At 37.8% G+C, this 22,268-nt stretch overlaps 1 protein-coding gene across 2 annotated transcripts in view; it reads left to right on the top strand.

Annotated features, from left to right (window-relative positions):
- Positions 1-22,268, top strand: part of dvl3b (dishevelled segment polarity protein 3b) — a 57,471-nt gene that overhangs the window by 4,279 nt on the left and 30,924 nt on the right. The window contains exon 2 of one of the 2 annotated variants that reach the window (XM_083552974.1): positions 9,599-9,807. The exons of the other annotated variant lie outside the window; for it this stretch is intronic. Within the exon in view, the coding sequence (XP_083409100.1) occupies positions 9,773-9,807 (35 nt within the window). The 5' untranslated portion in view covers positions 9,599-9,772. The remainder of the gene's footprint in view (positions 1-9,598; positions 9,808-22,268) is intronic. 2 annotated transcript variants of the gene reach the window in all.

The raw sequence follows: 22,268 nt of genomic DNA, 5'->3' as shown, positions 1-22,268 counted from the left end.
CCGCTAGCACGTTTCCTTATATAACAGATATGCATTTTATGATATTGTTTTTTTGAAGACCCACTGCCACGCTTCTATCCATGGAGAGTTGCTTTTCTTGGCATGGTGAGGCACTTTCACATGTATCCGCTGTATTTTGTGGCTAGACCTCACACACACACACACACACACACACACACATGCTTGTTTGTGTCTGCACCCAGTTCAGGTAAGTAAACAGCAAGCAGTCGCTCACTCCAGCTTATACGATTAAACAGAGCCAGACATGTGGTCTGCTTTAGATACTCTGTGGTCGTAGGTCAGATTAGCTCATTTACAAGATGTTCTGCATGGACATGTTTTCTGGTTATTGTTTTTGGAAAATATCCAACTTGCACATAACTAATATTGATGACTCTTTAAAACATTATTATCTCGCCTGCATTTTTCGGAGTGAATTAAGTTTTTTCTCATACGCTTGTACACTACGCCCCGCCTTATCTGGATATATCTGCTAACAATCATCTCAGCGTATTCAGGTTGTTCTAAAAAGAAAACACAACAGGGCATGTTTTCATAGGAAATCATCCACTGAAGGTTGGTTTGATGCGATTCCTAAAGCAAACCATTTTTCCTATAACAGCACGTTCTTCCACATTTTGAACTTTTCTAGTCGTTAAATGTGGTGGAACATTTACAATTATGTTACCTGGTATTTTCTGCTATACCCATACGGGACGCTGTGAATTCATTGTTACTATAGAAACGCTAACGTTTTAGAACGAACGCATCAACTTTAAACTGTGAGCGGTGGCGTTAATTAGCCGACACCTTCTGACCAATCACGATCGAGGATTCAACACCGCTGCTCTGTAATAAATGAACTAATAAATTTGTGTAGTAATTTGTTTCCTTTTTACAAAAATGTACTTTTATTGCTGAAATTGCATACAAGGATATCCGTGGAAACTGAACCCAAGTACTTCTGGTGCTCATGAAGCACGATCGAATGAATTGATCTTATTGAAATGAACTACATGAAGGCACGATGTTAATTAATAACATTTTCGTTTTTTAGGTTTCTAAATTCCATTGTCCTGATGTAGGTTCTTTTCACACATGCGCTCGTTGTTACAATTTCAGCTTTCTTCCACATCAGCATCTCACTTTCCAGTAACATGCTCAAACAAACTTCGCATATTTATTCTCAGTGTTCGGCAGCCAGCTGGCGTGCCTTTGCTGTGCTGGTTCGCTGCTTGCTATGTCTTCTAAGAGTTTTGTTTGGAAAATGGCTGATCAGGGGTGTAAAGGAATGGTGCAGCTAAAAAAACTTTCCCTCAGCCCAAAAGTGGTCTGGTTTTGGTGAAGCACTGAAGAGGATGTAGATGCCAAATAATGTTTCTTGCACTGAATGTTTTAATGGTATCAAACGTTTTCCGTCTATAGATTATAAATATTACATTTACATGTACATTTTAAAGAATGAACATTATGAGGTTGTTCGCCTTACTTTCTTGCGCCATTTTTCTGTGATATTTTCAATGTTTTCTCAAGTTTGTCAAATTCATCTTGTGTTTTGGACCCTTTATCAAAATGACCATATTCACTGTATATGTTCATTTAAATGCAGAAATCATCCATTTAGATCAGCAGTGTTGTTAGAAATGTTTACAACAGCAGCCTCAGTCTGCATGTGACTGGGACTGTATGCTACTATGGTTACTGTTGTTTATAAGTTAGTGTGTTAATATAGAGGTTTATTAAAGTGTCCGGAACTGCGTGCGTGTGTGTGTGTGTGTGTGTGTGTGTGTGTGTGTGTGTGTGTGTGTGTGTGTGTGTGTGATATAAGACCTTAATACAAGAAAATATAAAAGCAATGCCAGAGGGTTTTATGCGTCCAGATGCTCAAGCGCAGTGGCACAACCGCTTTTCTTAAGGTTATTATATATATATATATATTTGTGTGTGTGTGTTTGACCCACAAAGTAAAAAGTCCCGGAGATGCGTTACATGGACCCATCATAAATTGAATGTCAAGGCATGACCTAGCGTACCCACAAGTCTCAAATAACGCTGATCAGTGTTGGGTAGTATACTGTAATTTGTTAATAATTTAACAAATCCCAGTACATATTTAAGCAAAACACAGCAATTTATACTACCGTAATGTATATCTTTTACAGTATTTACAGCATGTATGTGGTAATGGGCGTATACACGAGCGGCAGTTTGCAATGGAAGGCGGAGCTGGACTTTGAAATTGGGCTTTGAAACGCCAATAACAGAAAAAATACACATACTGACACGGAGATGTCTAAACTCTGTTGACCCCTTGTGAGAGTAAGACATCTCACAAGGCAGGAAATGTGTACATCCTGAAAGCGTCCCAACGTACATAAAAAAGTACAAAATTATAAAAAAAATGTAAAAAATAATCATAAATAAATTTGTAGCACTATCGACATTGCAAAATTGAAAAAAGATGAAACCATAGTACCTTGGGGACTACCTGTAAATCTATTGCACTAGATGCAATAGAAAGAGCGCATTAATGTTAACTTATTCGGAACTGGGAATGCATTTATCGATTATTTAAGTAATCGATTTTTCTTCCGATTATTCCATCGATTAATCGGATAAGAAGCTTTTCTTTAATAAAGAGGCAATACTAAATATACAAATATTTTCCTCGCCCATCACTGTTTTCTCCCTGTTCCTCCATTTTTAATTTTGCACCATCTTCTGTCTTCAGAAATCAGACAAACTTTCTTTTGTTGGCCAGTAATGAAAGCCCATTAACACTTTCATACAACAACAAAAGAAAGTTTGCCTGATTTAGATTTTTGTCGCAATTCCTAAATTAAAACTAGGCAAAAAATTATTGTATGTAGAGGAAACAGGCGTCTATAGTGTTTACCTGTCCAGAGCGCTCCAGATTTTAGCAGGAGGTGCGTCTGTAAAAATGGGCCGAGGAGGCCTGGGATGCATTTAGCATTCAAAGTCAACCCAGAGGGGTTCAGTAGGGTTGAGGTCAGAGTTTTATAACAGCGTAACCAAGATCTTTTACTAAAACCCATGTAAACCATATGTTCATTAAACTGGCTTTGTGCACAGAGACATTGTCATGCTGGAACAGGTTTGGGTCTGAGTGAAGAGAAAATGTCATGCTACCGTATTCAAATACACCTGATACAACTTTGTGCATGCAGTCCAAACAGTTTGTGGAAGAACTCCATATGGTAGTAAAGGACAGGTGTTTCAATTCTTTGTCTATATTGTGTTTTTTGGCTGACTGCCTATATTTGGGGTAAGATAAAAATTGTATACATTTAGTTTTTACCCTGAGCTATTCCTAGTCGAGTTCACAGAAAGTCAAAGCTGGGAATGTCAAGCCCTCAAGCTTTTAACTCAACTGCTTCAACTACATGAAGCTACATGCGTGTGTTAGAGTCTGCCTCAGTTGTAAGTCAGGTGCAAACTATAAGTTTAAGCAACTGGAGTTGGAGTTTAACTAAGTTCAACTGAATGAAGAATTTAGCAAATCTGAAGCTTATTGAATGAGCTTCAGAGAGACCTAGTTGTGTTTTTTTTTTAATAGCAAAAACTATATACAAAAGCTTTATTTGAACCAAAATCTGAATGTAGAAAGAGCAATAAATGAAAAGACTGTATACCGCAAAGTGCATTTTTTGTTTGCACAAAAGGAACTGAGGTGTGCTATTGTAAACGCATTGTACTACAGCTTTGCAATATATATATATATATATATATATATATATATATCGAGATTAGCGAAAATCAATATGGTGGCAATATATTAACGTGCTTGAAATTTCTTTATGTACATGATGTGCGTTAATAAATAAGAATGTGCATGCACGTGTTTTTTGAGGTTTTTTTTACACAACATCCCACGTTCCGTGCAGCGCTCCTACCATTGCCTCCCGTTCATCGCATAACATTTAACAACAAAAGGCATATGTGCACTAACTAACAGCAGAGATTCACCAGTATACAATAAAACACCTGTAGCATCTGTAAGGCTTGATTTTTCCGCCACTTTCGCGAGTTCTTCTGCGGCTGCACCGTGCCGATCGAGATAACCGACGTTAAATGGCAAATTTTTCCCCCCTTGTGCTCGAGATATCAGGGTTCGGCGACATTATAAAAAATCGACATAACCGATAAAAAATGCTTAGACAAAGCGAGAATTTGGCGGTTCCAACTCAAAAACGTCGACTTAATAGGGTTGTCGAGTTAACCGAGGTCGAGATAAGTGGGTTTCACATATATATATATATATACAATAAATACATGTATAAATTCTCCAAAAAAATGTAATTGAATAAACATTAACTAATACAAAATGACTAACTGGGACATTAGTTCTGTAGCTGTGCCTGAGTGCCTTCTGTGTGGTTTATGTTGTACATTAGAACATTAAATATAGCTTTAAAATTGGCTTAAGTGCTTGCATTCCACTTTCTCGGGCAATATTGCAGTTAAGCAGGGCCCGTGTCTTTTGAAGGATACTTTTCAACTGCTATAGTGTGGTTTTGTGACAAATGACACACATTGTAGGTAATATTGTTACACAACTACATTATAACATTCGAAAAGAGCTTTTTGATCGTTTTCAAGACACCAGCTCTGCTCCATTGCAAACTACAGATGGTTACCCCGAGTTACGATGCTTCGACTCACCATTTTTCGATCTTGCGATGACGAGAGCGATACGTCAAAATTGTAACGATATACGATACGTTTAACGCGCAGCCGGCATGAGCGTATCCCTGTGAGATGCCCCACTCTAGCTAGCGGTCGACGGAGTGAAGTTGTCTTAGTGTGTATTTTTTTCTGTTTTAAACGGTTTCAAAAAACAATTTTGTGATAAAAGCAAGTCTTCCAAGCGCCAAGTGTATCTCCTGCTGGTGTTGAAAAAAGGAAGAGAAAAGCCATCATTTTGAGCAGAAATTAAAAACTCCTGTCACTGTCATAGCACCATTTTTGACTTACGTATCTCCTACAAGACTACCTGTATAGTGCCCGAGAAAAAATAATGCAAGCACTTCAGCCGATTTTGGAGCTCTATTATAAAAAATGTACATCATAAAGCCTCAATTGTATAAGAATGGATTTATCATAATTAATTAAGGTGAGTCGGCCATTTTCCACAAAGCACATATTTACTGTAAAGGAGGATGGTAGCTAAACTATCATCATTGCTGGAGAACGACTCTCACCTTCTGTGTGGGACAGTTTCAGCTTTGAGCAGCTCCTTCAGTGACACACTGTTACATCCTAAGTGTCTAAAGGAGCGATACTGAAGGTCTTTTCTCCCTTTACAAGACTTTACACTCAGAGCTGCTCCCAGTGAACCAGTCACCATCACATACACTGTTATTACTGTTTAACTGTGCAATAATAACAGTTTTTTATGTGCAGTAACAATCATTTAAAACCGTGCAATATTACCCATGTGCAATATGTCTGATAGTGTAACTCCCTATTCGTGGTCTCTTTTTCTTCCTTTGTATTTATGGATTGTGTTGTTTATACTGTTAGGTTTTTAAAAAAAAATTTTTCTTTGCACATTTCTTTTTCTTTGCTGCATTTCCCCACTGTGGGACGAATAAAGGTTTATCTTATCTTATCTTATCTTATCTTATCTTATCTTATCTTATTTTTTGGTATTGTACTGTAAACCAGTGCAGCGCTCTAATTGCAAACTTTATTCTTTTTTATACTGCGAAATTCTTCATCAGATTCCTTTGCAGTCTTTTCTTCGTTGCATATGTACTTGTCAAGAACCGTGGTTTCTCAGATGTACACAGAATGCAAAACGAAGCACCAACAAACATCTTTTATTTTCAAAAAATATTAAATAAAACTTTGTGAAAATATGTAAACATGAAACTTTTTTTTTTTTTCACTTCCATGCCTGTCAATCACCTTACTATTTATTGCACATCTTCATACAAGGCTTTCATCTCATTCAATCTATTCTTGTGCCTTTTAAGCAATTTTAAATTGCTCTTCATCTGTCACCCCTCTGCATCTTGTCAGCAGTTTCTTTATCATTTTTGCTGATGTGATTGACAGTAAGTGGGGTGGAACAGGGGGGGCAAAAAGTTTGATAATTTAGACCAGTGGTCCCCAACCTTTTTTGCGCCACGGACTGGATTAATGTCAGACAGTATTTTCACAGACCGGCCTTTAAGGTGTGGTGGATAAATACAACAAAATAAAATGATACGAACACATAAAAACTGGTATTTTATAAATATAATAATAAACACAAGTAGGGGTTTGAATTTAATGGTAACGTATTATGTGTCAGCGGACAGAGCAGCCACTTTAAGAAGGTAGCGGTTGTAGGCAAGACATGTGACCGAGCCAAGCATCATAACATGCATCAAGAGTGAGCCATAGACAGATGTGTATATAAAAAAAAAACCAGAAATGATGTAAGTTATGTATTCTTTCTGTGTGGCCCAGGTGTTGGGGACCACTGATTTAAACCCCCTGTACTTTGTAGATGCCTGATAACTGTAATGACTGTTACTCCTCGGATTTGTAGCTGTGAGAGTCTTTATTTTTGTATGATTACACTTTCTCCTGTTTTTGTTTAGCTAGAAAGACAAGGAAGGCATTGTATTTTCTTGTCTTTTCCCTTTTTTCCTCCCCCCTATTTTTCCCTGCAAATCAGTGTAAGCAGACAGCGTCACTTTGTGTTTATTGTTTAGGTGTTGCTCAACCCAAAGCTATTTTCCAGCACTAATCTTCCATCCAGCTATTTTCCAACAAGGGCAACAAAACTATGAGTGCCTTTGAGTCTCTTTGTTTTTTGATTAAGCTCCTCGCTCAGCTGATCGAAAGAGTCTTCGCTAATACAAAGTAGCTTAGGATATAAGGCATAAGGAAGAATGATTTTGATTTGAAAGCGTGATTTTGTTGCTACATTGGCAGAACAACCCTGATTAGCATGACCATGGTTTTGACTATTCTTAGGCAGCCCTAAACTGTGATTCTTGCGTGTGACCTATTAAACAGTGAACCAGTTTAGTACAAATATGTAGCACTATTTCTTTGACCATAAACTTGCCTCAAACATGAGTGTGAGATATGAGTTGCGTGTAACTAAATGATAAACACATTTAATATCCTCTTCTTTGCTAAGGGATTTTTATTTGTAGTTTTAAGTATTCAGTTAAATGTAATTCATCATCACAATTTTATCCCTGCATTTGGTTTTGACCTATTTACCGTAATTTCTAGACTATTAAGCGCACCCAAATTTAAGCCACACCCACTGAATTCGACAAAGATTTTTATTTTGAACATAAATACGCCGCACCTGTCTATAAGCCGCAGGTGTCTACACTGAAACTAATGAACTTTACACAGGCTTTAATTAAAGACAGTGTCTGTTACAAGGCTTGTATCTAAACAGTAGCCTACCAAGAAAGTCATTGTTCACTGTCTTCCTCCTTCCTTTCACAACTATTTCTCTCGGGGAGTTCTTTGCCTCCACATGATGCATTAAAATCATGCAACGCACACCTCGCCCTGGATTGTACCTTACGTGTTCGAGTGGTTGCATAGAAATTTATCATAAAACCTCTAAGAAAAAAACACGAAAAAAAAGATGCTGAGTAAAGCAAAAGTCTCATGTAATATTTTTTTATGCTGAATCTTATGGGTTTTTTTTTTTTTAGGTTATCCATGCATCAGTCTTTTATATGTTACCTAAAGATGAGCTGTTGAACGTTTGTGGGCTTGCAGTTGAATTATGGTTGTAACCAGCAGATTCGAGTTTGGATTGAATCCAAACGGGGTTAAGGTCACAGCAAGGTTGAATGTCTGAAATAGTTTAAATTCATGACTGAAGGGTGTTTATGGAAAACCTATTAGTATCAAGAAGGGCAAGAATAGACGTGTTGGTGTTGGAGGAATCACCAAGCAGAGCAATCAATCTAATTTTGCTGTTTGTGAAAAAAAAATACTGTACTGTATATGGTCAAAAGTTTGTGGACATCTGTCTGTCACACCCATATGTTGATATTCCTGCTTCAAAGCTGAAAACACAATTTTGGAATTTTGGATGTAAGCGGTGATCCATGATCGCAGGGTTTTTTTTGTTTTTTTTTTCTAAAGTCAGAGTAGAAGAACCCGTGGCCTGCACAGAGTTTTGACCTTAAATGGGACATAACACAGTTTCAGTCAATCTTTTTAATCCTGAGTACCTAAAGAGTGTTTTTGCATTCTTTATATCTCTGAACAGTCTTAAGTTTGATCAGATTTATAAAAGAAAGATACAGCTTTTTACTCTTCTTTCCGAAAACAGCCGAGCTGTGGGCGGCGCTAAAGTGTCGCGTAGGCGTTCAGCTTTTGCGTAGCGATTATCTGCGAGCTGTGACATTGCTATAAATAATGCAGGACCAAAAACTTTATAGTCTTCAATTAATTATGGGTAACAATCAGATCCAGTTGTGCATATTTGATCTAGAATCGGAACAACGACTACACAGACATGTATGGAGACGTTTTGCATTTATATTTATTGCATTTTGGCAGATGCTCTTATTTAGACCGACTTAACAATTATCTTATTAATACAACCACTTTTTTAGTTTTAAGGGCCTTGTTTGAGGGCCCAACAGTGGCAGCTTGGTTGTGCTGGGATTTGAACTCAAGACCTTTGGATCAGAAGCCCAACATCCAAAGTTCAACATCTTAACCAACATCTTCTCATGCAAGTCCTGTGCAATGCTGCCAATGACTTCCATAATCGAATGAAGCATGTTGATAGGCGTGCTCTTGCTCTCGCTCTGGTTCTGGGCTGGGAAAGTGCCTGTTCTTCGTGATGTCATGAAGGGCCATACTTAAAAAAATAAATAAATAAAACATTTATACGAACCGGGAAGGAGTGTGTTTGGCACATAAATACTCTATCATACGTCCAATTCATTGACTTTGTCTATGTTTAGCATGACCAACTCTTTAACAGTGTAAATAACCCAGAGTACATGAAATAGTTTTAGACCTCCGTTAATTCCAGTGAACAGCTTTGAGATGAAATGGAAGCCTGACTGCACCCCAGGTCTCCTTCAGTACCTGGCCTCACACATATTTTTGTGGCTGAATCAACACAAATCCACCGCAGAGGTAAGCTTTCCCAGGAGAGTTGGGACTTTTATAGCAGGAAAGGTGTGCCAACATGGAAATGGAATGTTTTCTTTGGACATATGCACAAATACCACAAATTCTGTCGCTCTACAATTAATCAACTTTGAGGGCTTTAAAAAAAGAAGACCACTAGTAATAAATGGGACTTCTGGTATCTGTAGTCAAAAAGTTAATACGTACAAAAATAGCCACACTGCTGGAATACACAAATGTGGCCGATATTTATAGAATAAGCCGATTAAGTTTTAGAAGCTTCAGAAGGAGGTAGCAGGTTTCTCAGAGGGATTCTTTTTATAAAACTGATTGTGACAGAAATCAGTGTTGAAATAGGTTTTTGGTCGTAACAGCAAAGGCGTTTATAGCAGCTGGCTTCATTTTCCTGATGGGTTTTGTGTGTGTGTGTGTGTGGTGGGCTGTCATTCTCCCTTAGGACTCTCACACAGCAGCTGCCTGGACTGTTTGGTCATTAACATCATGATGATCATCCCAATATATGCACAGCATGGACAGATGGAGCACCAGGCTATGATTGGACGCCATGATTGGGCCTATTTATCGATTTGCTGTCACATAGAAGAATTTTTTGGATCGATTAGAGCATGAGATGTTTTTTCTCAATGCAACACTCGTACAACAAAGGTGAACAAATTAACGTACTCCAGTTCGTTAACAGTTCTGGTTCATATATTGATGGCACTTTTCATTTCCTGTGATCAGAAAATCGTTACAGCACAAAAGTTGAAACTTACGTGACACTGAGAGCCAATAGCTGTCACACATGAGAACCCAGTGTTGTGAGGTCTGGAACACACACTGCTGCCCACTGCTACTAAATCTTTTAACCCACCCCATAATCACATTAGTCTGACATGAAGCTTCGTTCCTGCCGATGGGAGTTTTTACTGTCCGACCAGGAAACTGAAAAAGAACCACCGCATTAGTGCGTCATTGACATATTCGGAAATCGCATGTTTTCCTGGATTGTGGCGAGCGTGAGTCATAAATATTGACTTCACTGTAATTTTGCTGCCGGATTCGGATTGTGGAGCTGATCCATTCAGCATGTTCTCCATCTTTCCCTCTGTCTTACTCTGTCTTTCCATCTTGCATCAATTTTGCAATCTGGACTCTTTTTTATCTACTTATTTTGTCCTCTCTTTTTCTTTAGTGACCTTTGGCTGTTTTGCAGATCTGCAGATGATGGGCGGGTAAAATGACTGGTATTTTTTAAAAACTATATCTGGCAGCATCACTGCATAATCTTGCTAGAGGTTTGCATATGAGAAAGAGTGTGAGAGAGAGAGAGAGAGGTCACTGTGGCCCTGGCTTGTTTTAACAGTCGAGGTTCTTTCCGTGTGCATTCTGTTACTTTGTCTCAGCCTGAATTAGTGTTTCTTCATGAGGCTGACCTACTTTCCCTGCTTTATTTTCCAGCCGTGTTTAGTGCCTGCTGGGGTTTGAAACTATGAGCCTGTGTGCATTTGGGAATATTTGCCTTTGGAGTTTGTGTGCATTTTGATGCTTATTGGCATTGTGTGTGTGTGTGTGTGTGTGTGTGTGTGTTTGTGTGTTTAAGCAGTGTGGTTTATTAATCCAGAAGTTGTCTTTTTAGTGTGTTTTGTGGTGTGTTTGACAGTGATAGCAGGCTCTTTATTTGACTTCTAGCTATCCATCAGCCTTATTCCCTCTCTCTCTCTCCCTCGTCTCATTCTCTTCCTCCACTCCCTTTCCGTGGGGGTTCAGGGTTCCTATTTGTCTCCTCTTGTCTGGAGCAAATTTAATAAAAGCTGCCTGTGAAGACAAAATTCCTCTTTATTAGCGGTCAACTCTGCCTACAAATCAATGCAGCTTTTCCACACACCCACTCACACTCACACTCACATATATATATATATATATATATATATATATATATATATATATATATATATATATATATATATATTACACACACACACACACACACACACACACACACACACACACACGGACCGGATACAGTGGCCCGGTTCCACTGGGAATGCACACCCTGGATGGTGTGTGTGTGTGTCCGTCAAGGTCAATATCAGACCCCTAGCAAGCTTTTATTATAGAAGTAAAACACAATGATCATTTACTAGCAGTTTGAAATATTGTTATTTTATCTGCCATGGTGTTGAACAAAATCCCAAAAAATATATTTATTGCTATTTTTTTGCACTCACTTAATGTCGATTCTGACCCAAATAGAGATGTTTGACACAGAATTGAGTTAGGACTGAATCAAGATTATGGTTGGAAAGTCGATTCAGGCACAAATGTAGAAAAAAGTTACGACTGTTCCATTTTTTTCGTGATAGTTTCAGGTAAGGTTGTTTGGTGAACACTTTGTTTCACAAGCAAATCTTGTTTTTAACTAAATCATATTGAGACCGTTCAGTATAGTAGCATATCAAATTTGAATTTTGTGTATCGTTACACCAACAAAGTCAATTTGAAAATATATTGGCTGTAAAACCATAATATTCAAAATTATAAAAAAAAAAAAAAAAAAAAGTAAAACAGTTGAAGCCCCAAACCAAAAGAGTGGGCATAATATAAATATCTAAATATAATATATGATTGCAAAATATCAATTTTGTACTTCGATAACATCATTTAGAGGATTTGGAGATTCAGACTACTCTGAACTCCCAATACATATTCCTAATGTGCAGAAAATAAAGCTTATGAACATGTGGTTTCAAATTAAGCACAAATTCATAGTCCATAGTGATGTTTGACACTCAGGTGTCAATTTGGTATATATTGTGCGTTCATGTTATTATCAACGTATAAAAAAAATAATTTTTTGAACTATTTATACTAGTAAAAATTTATACTAAGCAAAAAATGACAGCGGACTGAAAGCCGGAAAAACTATCCAGATGGATTTTTGCTGATAGACAATGGTTCCAGCAATCAACTTTTGGTGCATGACAAATTAGTGGCCAGGAAATGATCAAGAACAAAACAAATGCACTCCTTGGACTCTCCTGTGCCTTCATTCGCCTGTATACTTTTGCTGTAAGGAACTGGTTGAAGGAAAAACTAGAAACAAAGAGAAATTTACTTGTATAGTCTTTTTGTATACAAAGGTGAAATCATGATTTAATTAAACTGCTGGATGTAAAATATAACACATGTCTGTGTTTACAACATTTTTAACTGCTTATCAACTGCTTGAAGCTCATTATTTTTATTAATTACTCACAAGTTGCAAAATTTATATATTTGACAAAGGTTGTGGTTGGAAAGTTGATTCAGGCACAAAAAGTAGAAAGAAAGTAGATACGACTTTTCCTTTTTTTTTTGGATTGCGTCATGTAAGGTTGTTGGAGGTTGTAAGTTAGGTGGAAATTTCTTTCAGACCTGGCAACCCTGCACACGAACCAAGAAACCAAAAGAGAATTAAATCCCATACTAACATTTATTTTATAGATATGTTTTAAATAACATTAAAAGTTTAATATTTTGCGCTTTTGGGCATGACAATTTTTCCGTATACTTTTCTAATCTTTTCTTTTTTGGATGCTTTCTAAATACTCAAACTAGCCCGCTTAACATTAAGCATTCCATAGTCAATGCTACTGAGATCCACCCCAAAGATGTCTAACCATGAAAAACATTTGCATAGCATTTTTCTTTTCCATTTATCCTAGGATGCCAAGAATTTTGTAGCTGACCTTTTTTTCCTGCCTTTTTTCCTCCAAATCTGGCTGTTGTCAGAGTTTTTTTTTTTGGGTGGGTTCTATTTTAAGGCGTGCAAATTCCAATTAAATCCAAGTTAAATCTTGAGGGAAAAGTAATCTGACTCATGGCAATGTCCACTTGGTGAACTGTGGTACAGCATGCGATTTCACACAAGATGAATTTGGCATCAGCTGATACTTTCGGCACAAAAGTTCATTGCATCCTCAAATGACCCTATCGCCCAGAAATCCCCACAATTAGGTTTGGCTGTAGGGATCTATTTTATTGCCAGGTGTAAGCATTCCTTCACATGTGTGGATGTTCGGGCTGAATTCAGACAAAATCCCCCTAACATGCAGCAGGATTTCACATATTTTAGCAGCCAATATTTCCAATATTATTGCAACACTTAAAAATACTACTATGGTGATTTTCTGGACAAGAGGCTGTAGAGATGTTGAAAGAACTTGAGGAGAAATACGAGGGCCAAAAGCAGCAGCGAAAATGAGAGTGTACTAGAAAAGGGCTTTTAGTGGAGGGAAAACTGTAAAGCTGTTATTTCCTAGCCTGAGCAGATGTAAAGCCACACTGGAACACTCGGTTACTGCAAACTCAGAAGAACCCATGGCACATGTGAATGTTCCAAATACATTTCCAAAAAATACAGTAGCAGTGGCTGATATGTCAAAAATACCATATTGGGTTTCTCAAAGATGTTACGATACATGGTAGGAATCATTTTTATATATATATATATATACAGTGGAACCTCGGAGCTCGCAAGGGTTAGGGACCAAGACCGGTCGCAAGTTCCGAATTTTCGCGACCTTTTAATACGCCCCTTCCAACCCAGTAAAAACCCAAAGAACACTATACGAAATCGATTTAAATGAGTAAATAACACTATTTCACTCCATAACACTTAATTATTAGACTATTTTAACAATACTTTATGTAAATTAACAGCAATTACAATGCTTAATAAAAAAAAATTAAGTACAGGTACAGTAAAGTATGCAGTAGAGAAGTACAGTATAATAATACATAATAAAAATAGTTTTAAAGCATTTTTTAGACAATTTTAATGAGATAAACCTTGATTAGAAATGTTAAAAGTAGTGTTTTGAGCAGCTCGCGGTTGCTCGCGAGCCGATCTGAATGAGAGTCGCCGGTCGGAATGAAAGTCGCGAGCATGCGAGGTCGCGAGCGCTGAGGCCGCGAGCTCCGAGGTTCCACTGTATATATATATATATATATATATATATATATATAGTTCTTCTTAAAACTTTTACCACAAAGTTCAAGGCACACAATTGTTTCAGATGTCTTTGGATACCCTAGCATGAAATTTTCCCTTCACTTTAACTATAAGACCCAAACTTGTTCCGACATTACACTGCCTCTGTGCACAAAGCCAGCTCCATGATGATACACCAGGCATAACTTTATGCCCACCAATCAGGCATAATATTATGGCCACCTGCCTAATATTGTGTTGGTCTCTCTTTTGCTGCTAAAACAGTCCTGAACAGTCGAGCATCAACAGCATTAACTTCTTCAGCAATTTGAGATACAGAAGCTTGTCCAATGGATCGGACCACACCAACCAGCCTTCGCTCCCCACATGCATCAGTGAGCCTTGGCCGCCCATGACCGGTTCACCACTGTTCCTTCCTTGGACCACTTTTGATAGATACTGACACTGCAGACTGGGAACAGCCCTCAAGCGCTGCAGTTTTGGAGATGCTCTGACCCAGTCATCTAGACATCACAAACCTGTCAAATTCGCTCAAATTCTTACGCTTGCCCATTTTTCCTGCTTCTAACACATCAACTTTGAGGACAAAATGTTCACTTGCTGCTTAATAAATCCCACCGACTAACATATACCATGATGAGGAGATAATCAGTGTTATTCACTTCACCAGTCATAATGTTATAATGTCATAATGTTATACCTGATCGGTGTATAGAATATATATGTTAGAGCAGAAGATATTGAGTAGTCTGCTATTAAGCTCTGGCCCAATCAATTAAGAAGCCATTTGTTCATATGAGTAAAACAACAGCTGCCAAATGATATTTGTAAGTGTCACACAAGAATGCACTTTTAAAACATTAAAAACACTTATTCCGGTCATCCTGTCATGTGTACATCTGCTATCTTTTTACATTATGGCCTGGGAACTGAAGCGATCATACCGGCGCTGTTAAATTAAATTTTTTTAGCTCTTCCCATTCTTTTTTGTCACGCAGTCCGCATGCACGAAACACTGCGGGCACTATCTGCGTTTTTTTTCGGAGCGTTTTCCGCAATTACGTAATCACGTGCATTTTTATGCTTTTGGCAACGCCGTTTTCTTACTGTCTCTTTTTTTCAGTGATTTGTTCCGTCAATGAAATCAATTTTCCCCGCAATTTCTCTGCTCGCATAAGAAGAAGTCGCAAAACATTTTCTGAGTCGTGCTCATACCATAGCAAATTGATACTTTTGGTCGCAAATTTAGTTGCAGTCTGGAGCTCTGAATCTGACCTCAACCCTATTAAACAACTTGGGGATGATTCGGAATGCTGACTGCAACTACATCAGTTCCTGACCTTCTTTAATGCCCTTGTGTCTGAATGAGAACAAATCACCACAGGTCTGCTCCAAAGTTTTATTGGAACTTTTTCCCAGAAGAGTGGAGGTTATTATAACAGCAAATGGACACTAAATGTAGAATGGGATGTTCAAAAAGCACATACGAATCTTGTGTTCAGGTGTCCACAAACTTTTGTCCATATAGTGTGCGGTCTGTCAGAATGCATTTTGGTCAGATTGATCACATTCTAAATGAACGTGCTGCACTACAAACAACTGTAATCATAGTAACGTATAATCACAATTACATTCAGCTCAAGGCAGCAATTGTGGACATTTTCTAATTACCTCACTGAGCTAAAAAGTCAATTATTTCATGTCACATAATGTATATGGTAAATGGCATTTTGATACATGGGCCGAGGCACAGGATGAATTTAATGAACTGGAAAAACTAACATTAAAACTGCACGAATGAATTAACATGCAACGGCTTTATTATTAGTAGAGACGTGACACAGTAATGCGCACATAATTCACATGCATGCACTCGTAGCTGTGGATTATCCCTTACATATAATGTATTTAATGTCTTCAAACTTTATTTATGTTTTACTGTTTATTTTTAAAAAAGTCCAATGTATTAAAAATATATATTTAAATCAAATCAGGAAAACACACCATTCCATCATTGACTATGGTTCATGGTCTCAGAAAGTCATTCACTATGTGTGCACAGCGTGCTTATACATTTTATAGATACAAGAGGCAAATGAAGTCCAAACGAAGGACACAAGACAATAACCCAAGGGGCAATAACAGCGCCTAAAAGAAGAGGATCTTTATTTCATTAATATGAAGCAGTTTTCTCAGGAAACCTCATTTCCTCAAATACACTTGAGGGGCTGGTTAATTAGGTGACACCAAATGAGGTGAGAAAACTAAAAGATTTCATATGTGTCCCCTTAATAATGTGTCTTAGTTTTTATTGTCACTGCCTCTTTAGGGGTTAAAAAGTAATGAAATAAGAATATAGGAATCATAATGAAAATAATATTATAAAATTATAATTTCCCAATATATTACTTTTAACCCCTAGGTTAATAGTAAGAGTCGAGATTACATTATAAAAAGGCATGTACAGATAACTAGAGGAAGTGGTGTTGGACAGTATTTGCACTTTTTCTACAATGTAATGTACAGTGGAACCGTGTTATGTCGATGTCCTAGGGGGTCGCCAAAAAGCATGGAGATAACCGATGATCGAGATAAACGAAAATCAAAATGGCGGCAGTATATTAACGTGCTTGAAATTTCTTTATGTACATGATGTGCGTTAATAAATGAGAATGACCAAGCACGTGTTTTTGAAGTTTTTTTTTACACAACAGCGTTGCCGCGATTTATTTGATGAAGGCATGCTATAAAAATACATACAGTACATGTTTATCTGTCAGGAATCAACCTTTCACGCCCCCTTCGGCGCCCCCTTCAGCGTGTCAGGTGTTTTCTCGGCCGCTTTCTCTGAAGCTCCCGGCTTCAATCGCACACATCTGGTGCTCGTTTATCATCATCACCAGCTCCTATTTAAACTTCCACACTCTCACTGTCCGTTATTGTTGGTATATGTTGGTTCACGGCGGTCGTTGTTATCGCTCATGCGTATCCCGTTACGTGTCTTCCCACCGGCACTCTCTCAACAGCTGCTCTTTTCTTCCCAAAGCCGCGCCGCGCCCCTACTAACACTACGAACACAAGCATTAACTAACAGCAGAGATTCACCAGTATACAATACAACACCTGTAGCAGCTGTAAGGTTTGATTTTTCCGCCACTTCCGCGAGTTGTTCTGTGGCTGCACCGAGATAACCGGCGTTAAATGGCAAATTTTTCCCCCCTTGTGCTCGAGATATCAGGGTTCGGCGACATAACCGATAAAAAATGCTTAGAAAAAGCGAGAATTTGGCGGTTCCACTTCAAAAACGTCGACTTAATAGGGTTGTCGAGGTAACCGAGGGCGAGGTAACCGGGTTCCACTGTATTTTAAAATGCTATATGGACACACATTCGTTTGTGGACACCTGACCATAAGATTCTTTGTGCTTTTTGAAAATCCTATTTCACATTTTGTCCCTATTTGCTGTTGTAGCTGCACACACTCCTCTGGTGTTCCACAAGATTTTTGAATGTGTTTGTGTGGAGATTTGTGCTCATTCGTGCACAAGGGTGTTTGTAAAGTCAGGTACTGATGTAAGGAATGGTGGCCTGGGGTGCACTCAATGTTTCATTTCATTTCAAGGTTGTTTAATGGGAATGAGGTCAGAGCTCTATCGCAGATCACTTAAGATTTTCCACTCCAGCCCATGTAAACCATATATTCATAGTTCTGGCTTTGATGCCTTTAAATGTATTTAATAGTTAAATTTACATTTTCCATTAGCATATGTACAAATTAAAATGAAAATGTATTACTTAATTTATCTGATTTGATGTGTAACATGTCAAAAGCATAAATAGTAGCAAAAAAATCTATTAAATGTAAATTGCCGTAAAATTAGACCGACGTTTAGGACACTTAGGATTGTATTTTCATCATAACACCGTGATATTCGTAGCAAAATGTATTGTGTATTTCAAAATGCATTTCGAGCCAAAGGTATAGAAAATATCGGTAGCACAATGGTGATATTTAAATGTCTTTTTTAAATGCATTTAATGCATTGCCACTTAGAGAAACTTTAGAGAAATGCATTTTTATTTAACACCCCTTGAAAATGTAGATACGTGGATTTGGATTTAAAAAAGGCATTGAGAGCTGGCCACACACCCTTTTTTTTTTTTTTTTTTTTTTTAGAAGTCTGTCCACAGCTTCTGGAACAAGCTTCCTAAACCCCATATATATTTTTTTTGAGAAAGGTTTTTATTGTACATACAAAGACATGCAAAGATGCTAAGCACCACATTATTTGTTTTTCAAAATGGATAACTAATCCTGTGACACTGTGAATTCATCTTATTACAGCTTATATTATGAAACATTTTAAACCATACCACCCTTTGTGTGTGTGTGTGTGTGTGTGTGTGTGTGTGTGTGTGTGTGTGTGTGTGTGAGAGAGAGAGAGAGAGAGAGAGAGAGAGAGAGAGAGAGAGAGAGAGAGAGAGAGAGAGTGAGTCAGTCATCATAGTGAAGAAATGGCTGGATTGAACTCATACGTGTCTTTCTCTATTTACTGTAATGTAAACGATCTTGCACATTAGGAAGCGTGTGCAGTGACGTCCGAACGCAAAGGACAAAGATGATTGATGGGCGTGTGCATGGATTTAATACAAGATCAGTTTTATTAGCCAACAAGCCTCACTTACAAGGAATTTTAACTTGGCAGTTGCTCAGGATATAAAAAGTTCAATGGTCTCCAGACTAGCATATCTGTCTGAGGCTCTGCTCCATCATCAGGACATTGTAAGGCAGTTTCACTTCAGACAACACCTCAGACATGAGTCTGGCACCGGTCCGTGGGTCAGTTGGTACCAGGCCTCACAGAAAGACATAACTTACATTATTTCCATTTGATTTATTATCTGATTCTGAAGGATGTTTTATTTTGGAGAATTACCAGATTCTCTCCGCCACATCTGTCTATGACTCACTCTTGATGCATGTCATGATGCCTCGGTCACATGTCTTACCTCCATCTGCTACGTTCTTAAAGGGGCTGCTCCGGTCGCTAACACATAATACATTACCTCTAAATTCAAACCCCCAAGCTAGCAAAATGAACAAACAACAACACAGTGGATTCGAGTTTATTATTATATTTATAAAATACCAGTTTTTATGCCACTCATATCATTTTATTTTGTTGTATTTTCCACCACACCTTAAAGGCCGGTCCGTAAAAACATTAAACCGGTCAGTGGCGCAAAAAAGGTTGGGGACCGCTGCATTAGTATATTACTGATCGTGCAATATGGGAGATCTAAATAATTGGATTAAATATAAGCTAGCCTTTTATAGCTTAGTGTTATGTAGACTAGGTTTTAGAGATGTGGTTTAAAATTGAATTTCATTGTTTACAAAGAAATACTTACAGGTAGGATTAGGGAAAGGAGGCTTATATTATGGTCCTGTAAAAAAAATACAACATTTCTTTCTATTGTATACAGGCTGCATAGAAGGACAATAAATTCTCATTTGACTAATTGCAGCCATTTGACTCATCCTGTACTCGTCTTGAATATGTCTATTTGTACAGCCCCTATGGTACCTTAGTGAATTCATCTGGACATTATACTCAACAGAAAATGAGAATTAATAGACATAATTGCTTTATCACTTAAAATGAATAATACAATGATGTGTTTTAAAAAATTTTATGAAATTTGTTAGTTAAAACATAGTTTAAAATGTTATTCCTATCGTTCCTGAACATTCGGTGCCGCTGCGGATTCCCGCGAATTGTAAGATAATCCGCAACTTGCTGTTGGTTAGGTTCCAAATAATAACCCGCAAATTTTCAAAACCGCGAGTTCCGAACCGTGAATTATCAGGGGTTGACAGCCACTATATATGAGAGAGTATGAAAACGTTTACAATAATTTAAGCAGTAAAACGTATCTTTAAAAATGGAGTCTGTTTTGAAAAACAGTTTAGAAACAAAGGTAGGAAATTCTCCTTCAAGAGTAGAGCATATTCTGTCTCTGCAGTAAAAAAGTATTGGCAGGTTGCAGAAAGCACAGTGTGTTAAAAGTAATTGCAGTAGACTGTGATTAATAGCTGTCTAGTGCTACATCAAGTAGCACAGTCTTAAAAGATGTAGTAGTTGTAATAGCAGGGTGTAAAAGAGGGAGGTGAAAGATGTAGAGATATGAGAGGAAGTCGGGCTGTTAGCAGTGCATTATTATAGTCGACTGTAATCTCTTAGACAGACATTTAGAGTTTGGAAACTGCTAGACGGGCTGTCGAAGGATCATGTTCTTTCCTCTGTCTGTCCCAGTTTCGGTGAATGGGATGGGGGTGGGGTGGATTGAGTGGCTGCCTGAGTCAGGGACATCATGTTGCTGTTGCAGGACATTTCGTCTAATGCCAGAAATTAATGCTCTGTGGAAAGTGTATACTGTATAATATGTTCTTGCCATATATATATATATATATGGCATATGGTGTACGACATAATGTTGTTTTAGGCAGACTGTGAGAATTATTGCGTAATGTGATGTGGTACTATACAGTCATGTGACTACCTGTCCAACCAATTAACTTCATCAGATGCAGATGTATGTCAGTAATTTTAGTTATGACAGCTGTGATGCAAAAAGGTTTTAGCTTGTGTCGCCAAATACAGCGCGATGAAGTGGAAACGTTTTAGCCCCAAATGGAGAACAGAGGTGCTGTGCACATGTTCATGCACGAATAGTTGACATGCCACAGTTGACGTTCAATAAATCTTCACATGCTCGGCTTAACCTGTGTCTTGTTAAGTCTCTCCAAGTGTTTCCAAAATGTTATTTGATATTTAACTGTTATTGTTTTATGGCATCACCGGTAGGTGTTACTACTTTAATTAGTCAGTGATGCATATAATGTTCCACAAATCGGGAGACGGATCACCAGGGCTCTACTTTCTTCACTACCATTTGTAGCTGTTGCATCATTTTGTTTCATATTTGCATAAAGGATGCTGGGTACACCCACATTTTGTCACTCACTTTGCTGGGAAAGTGATCTTTGGTCGCTTTAAGCTGCAAGCCTCTGTATTTGTGAATGTAGCTTTTGTGTTTAGAGTTTGGCAAAATTATCGATCTATCTATCCTAGTGTAGTTTGGGCAAAAAATAGCCACTGTGCTGTAGTTGGTAGCTTAGTGGTTAAGGCATTGGACTCTGGATCGGAAGGTCATAAGTTCAAATCCCAGTACACCAAGCTGCCACTGCTGGGCCCTTAACCCCTTAACTGTTTCCTGTAAGTCGTTCTGAATAAGCATGTCTGCTAAATGTCATAACTGTAAAATGTAAATGACTTGATCAAATAAAAAGTTGTTAAAAATGACCCATAAAAATAGCCCATAAACTTAAAACTTACACTTACCTCATAGTTTGTCAAGAATCAACTCGGTGATTATGTTTAATGTGAAACGATTAAACTAATATATTACAAATATTTACAAATAAAAATGTATTTGTGTATTTATAAATGAAAATGTAAATATGTATGTATAATATAAATGTGTGTAAATGTATTTCATATTGGTAGTTACTACTCACTGGACATTGACACATTGCAGAAATACATCTGTAGCACAAAAGTCACTGTTTAATTGTGGATTTGTCATGTCGAAAAAACTTTACCTTTTGCTTCACAATTCTGTACACTACTACTTAAGGTGTTTCTATTACTGGATCATAGAAAGGATAATATGTAAAAAGGAGCTAAATCGCTAACTGTCAAATAAGTAAAAGTTGGATGCTGAGTAAGAATCTAACAGGTTTAGCTTGCTAGTTAGCTAACATGCCTCATTTATAACCTAAAAATGCTAGTTTGCTATGCAGTGTGCTCACTAAGGAGCTGCTTGTAAAGAAGATGTTAAAACACAAAGTTTGAGGCATATGATTCTTTAGGATGTCACTGGATGCAAAATAAAATATTCCCTTCACTTGAACTAGCAGACCCAAATCTGTTGTAGCATGACAATGCACCTGTGTACAAAGCCAGCTCCATGAGGATACAGTGGAGGATTTTGAGCTCAGACCTCAACCCTATTGAACACCTTTGGAATAAAATTGGAGCACTGACTGCACCCAGGCCTCCTCACCC

Source organism: Silurus aristotelis, assembly GCF_946808225.1.
Source record: "Silurus aristotelis genome assembly, chromosome: 10".
Taxonomy (NCBI): domain Eukaryota; kingdom Metazoa; phylum Chordata; class Actinopteri; order Siluriformes; family Siluridae; genus Silurus; species Silurus aristotelis.
Note: the sequence above shows the minus strand (reverse complement) of the source record. Positions and strands in the feature narration are given on the sequence as shown.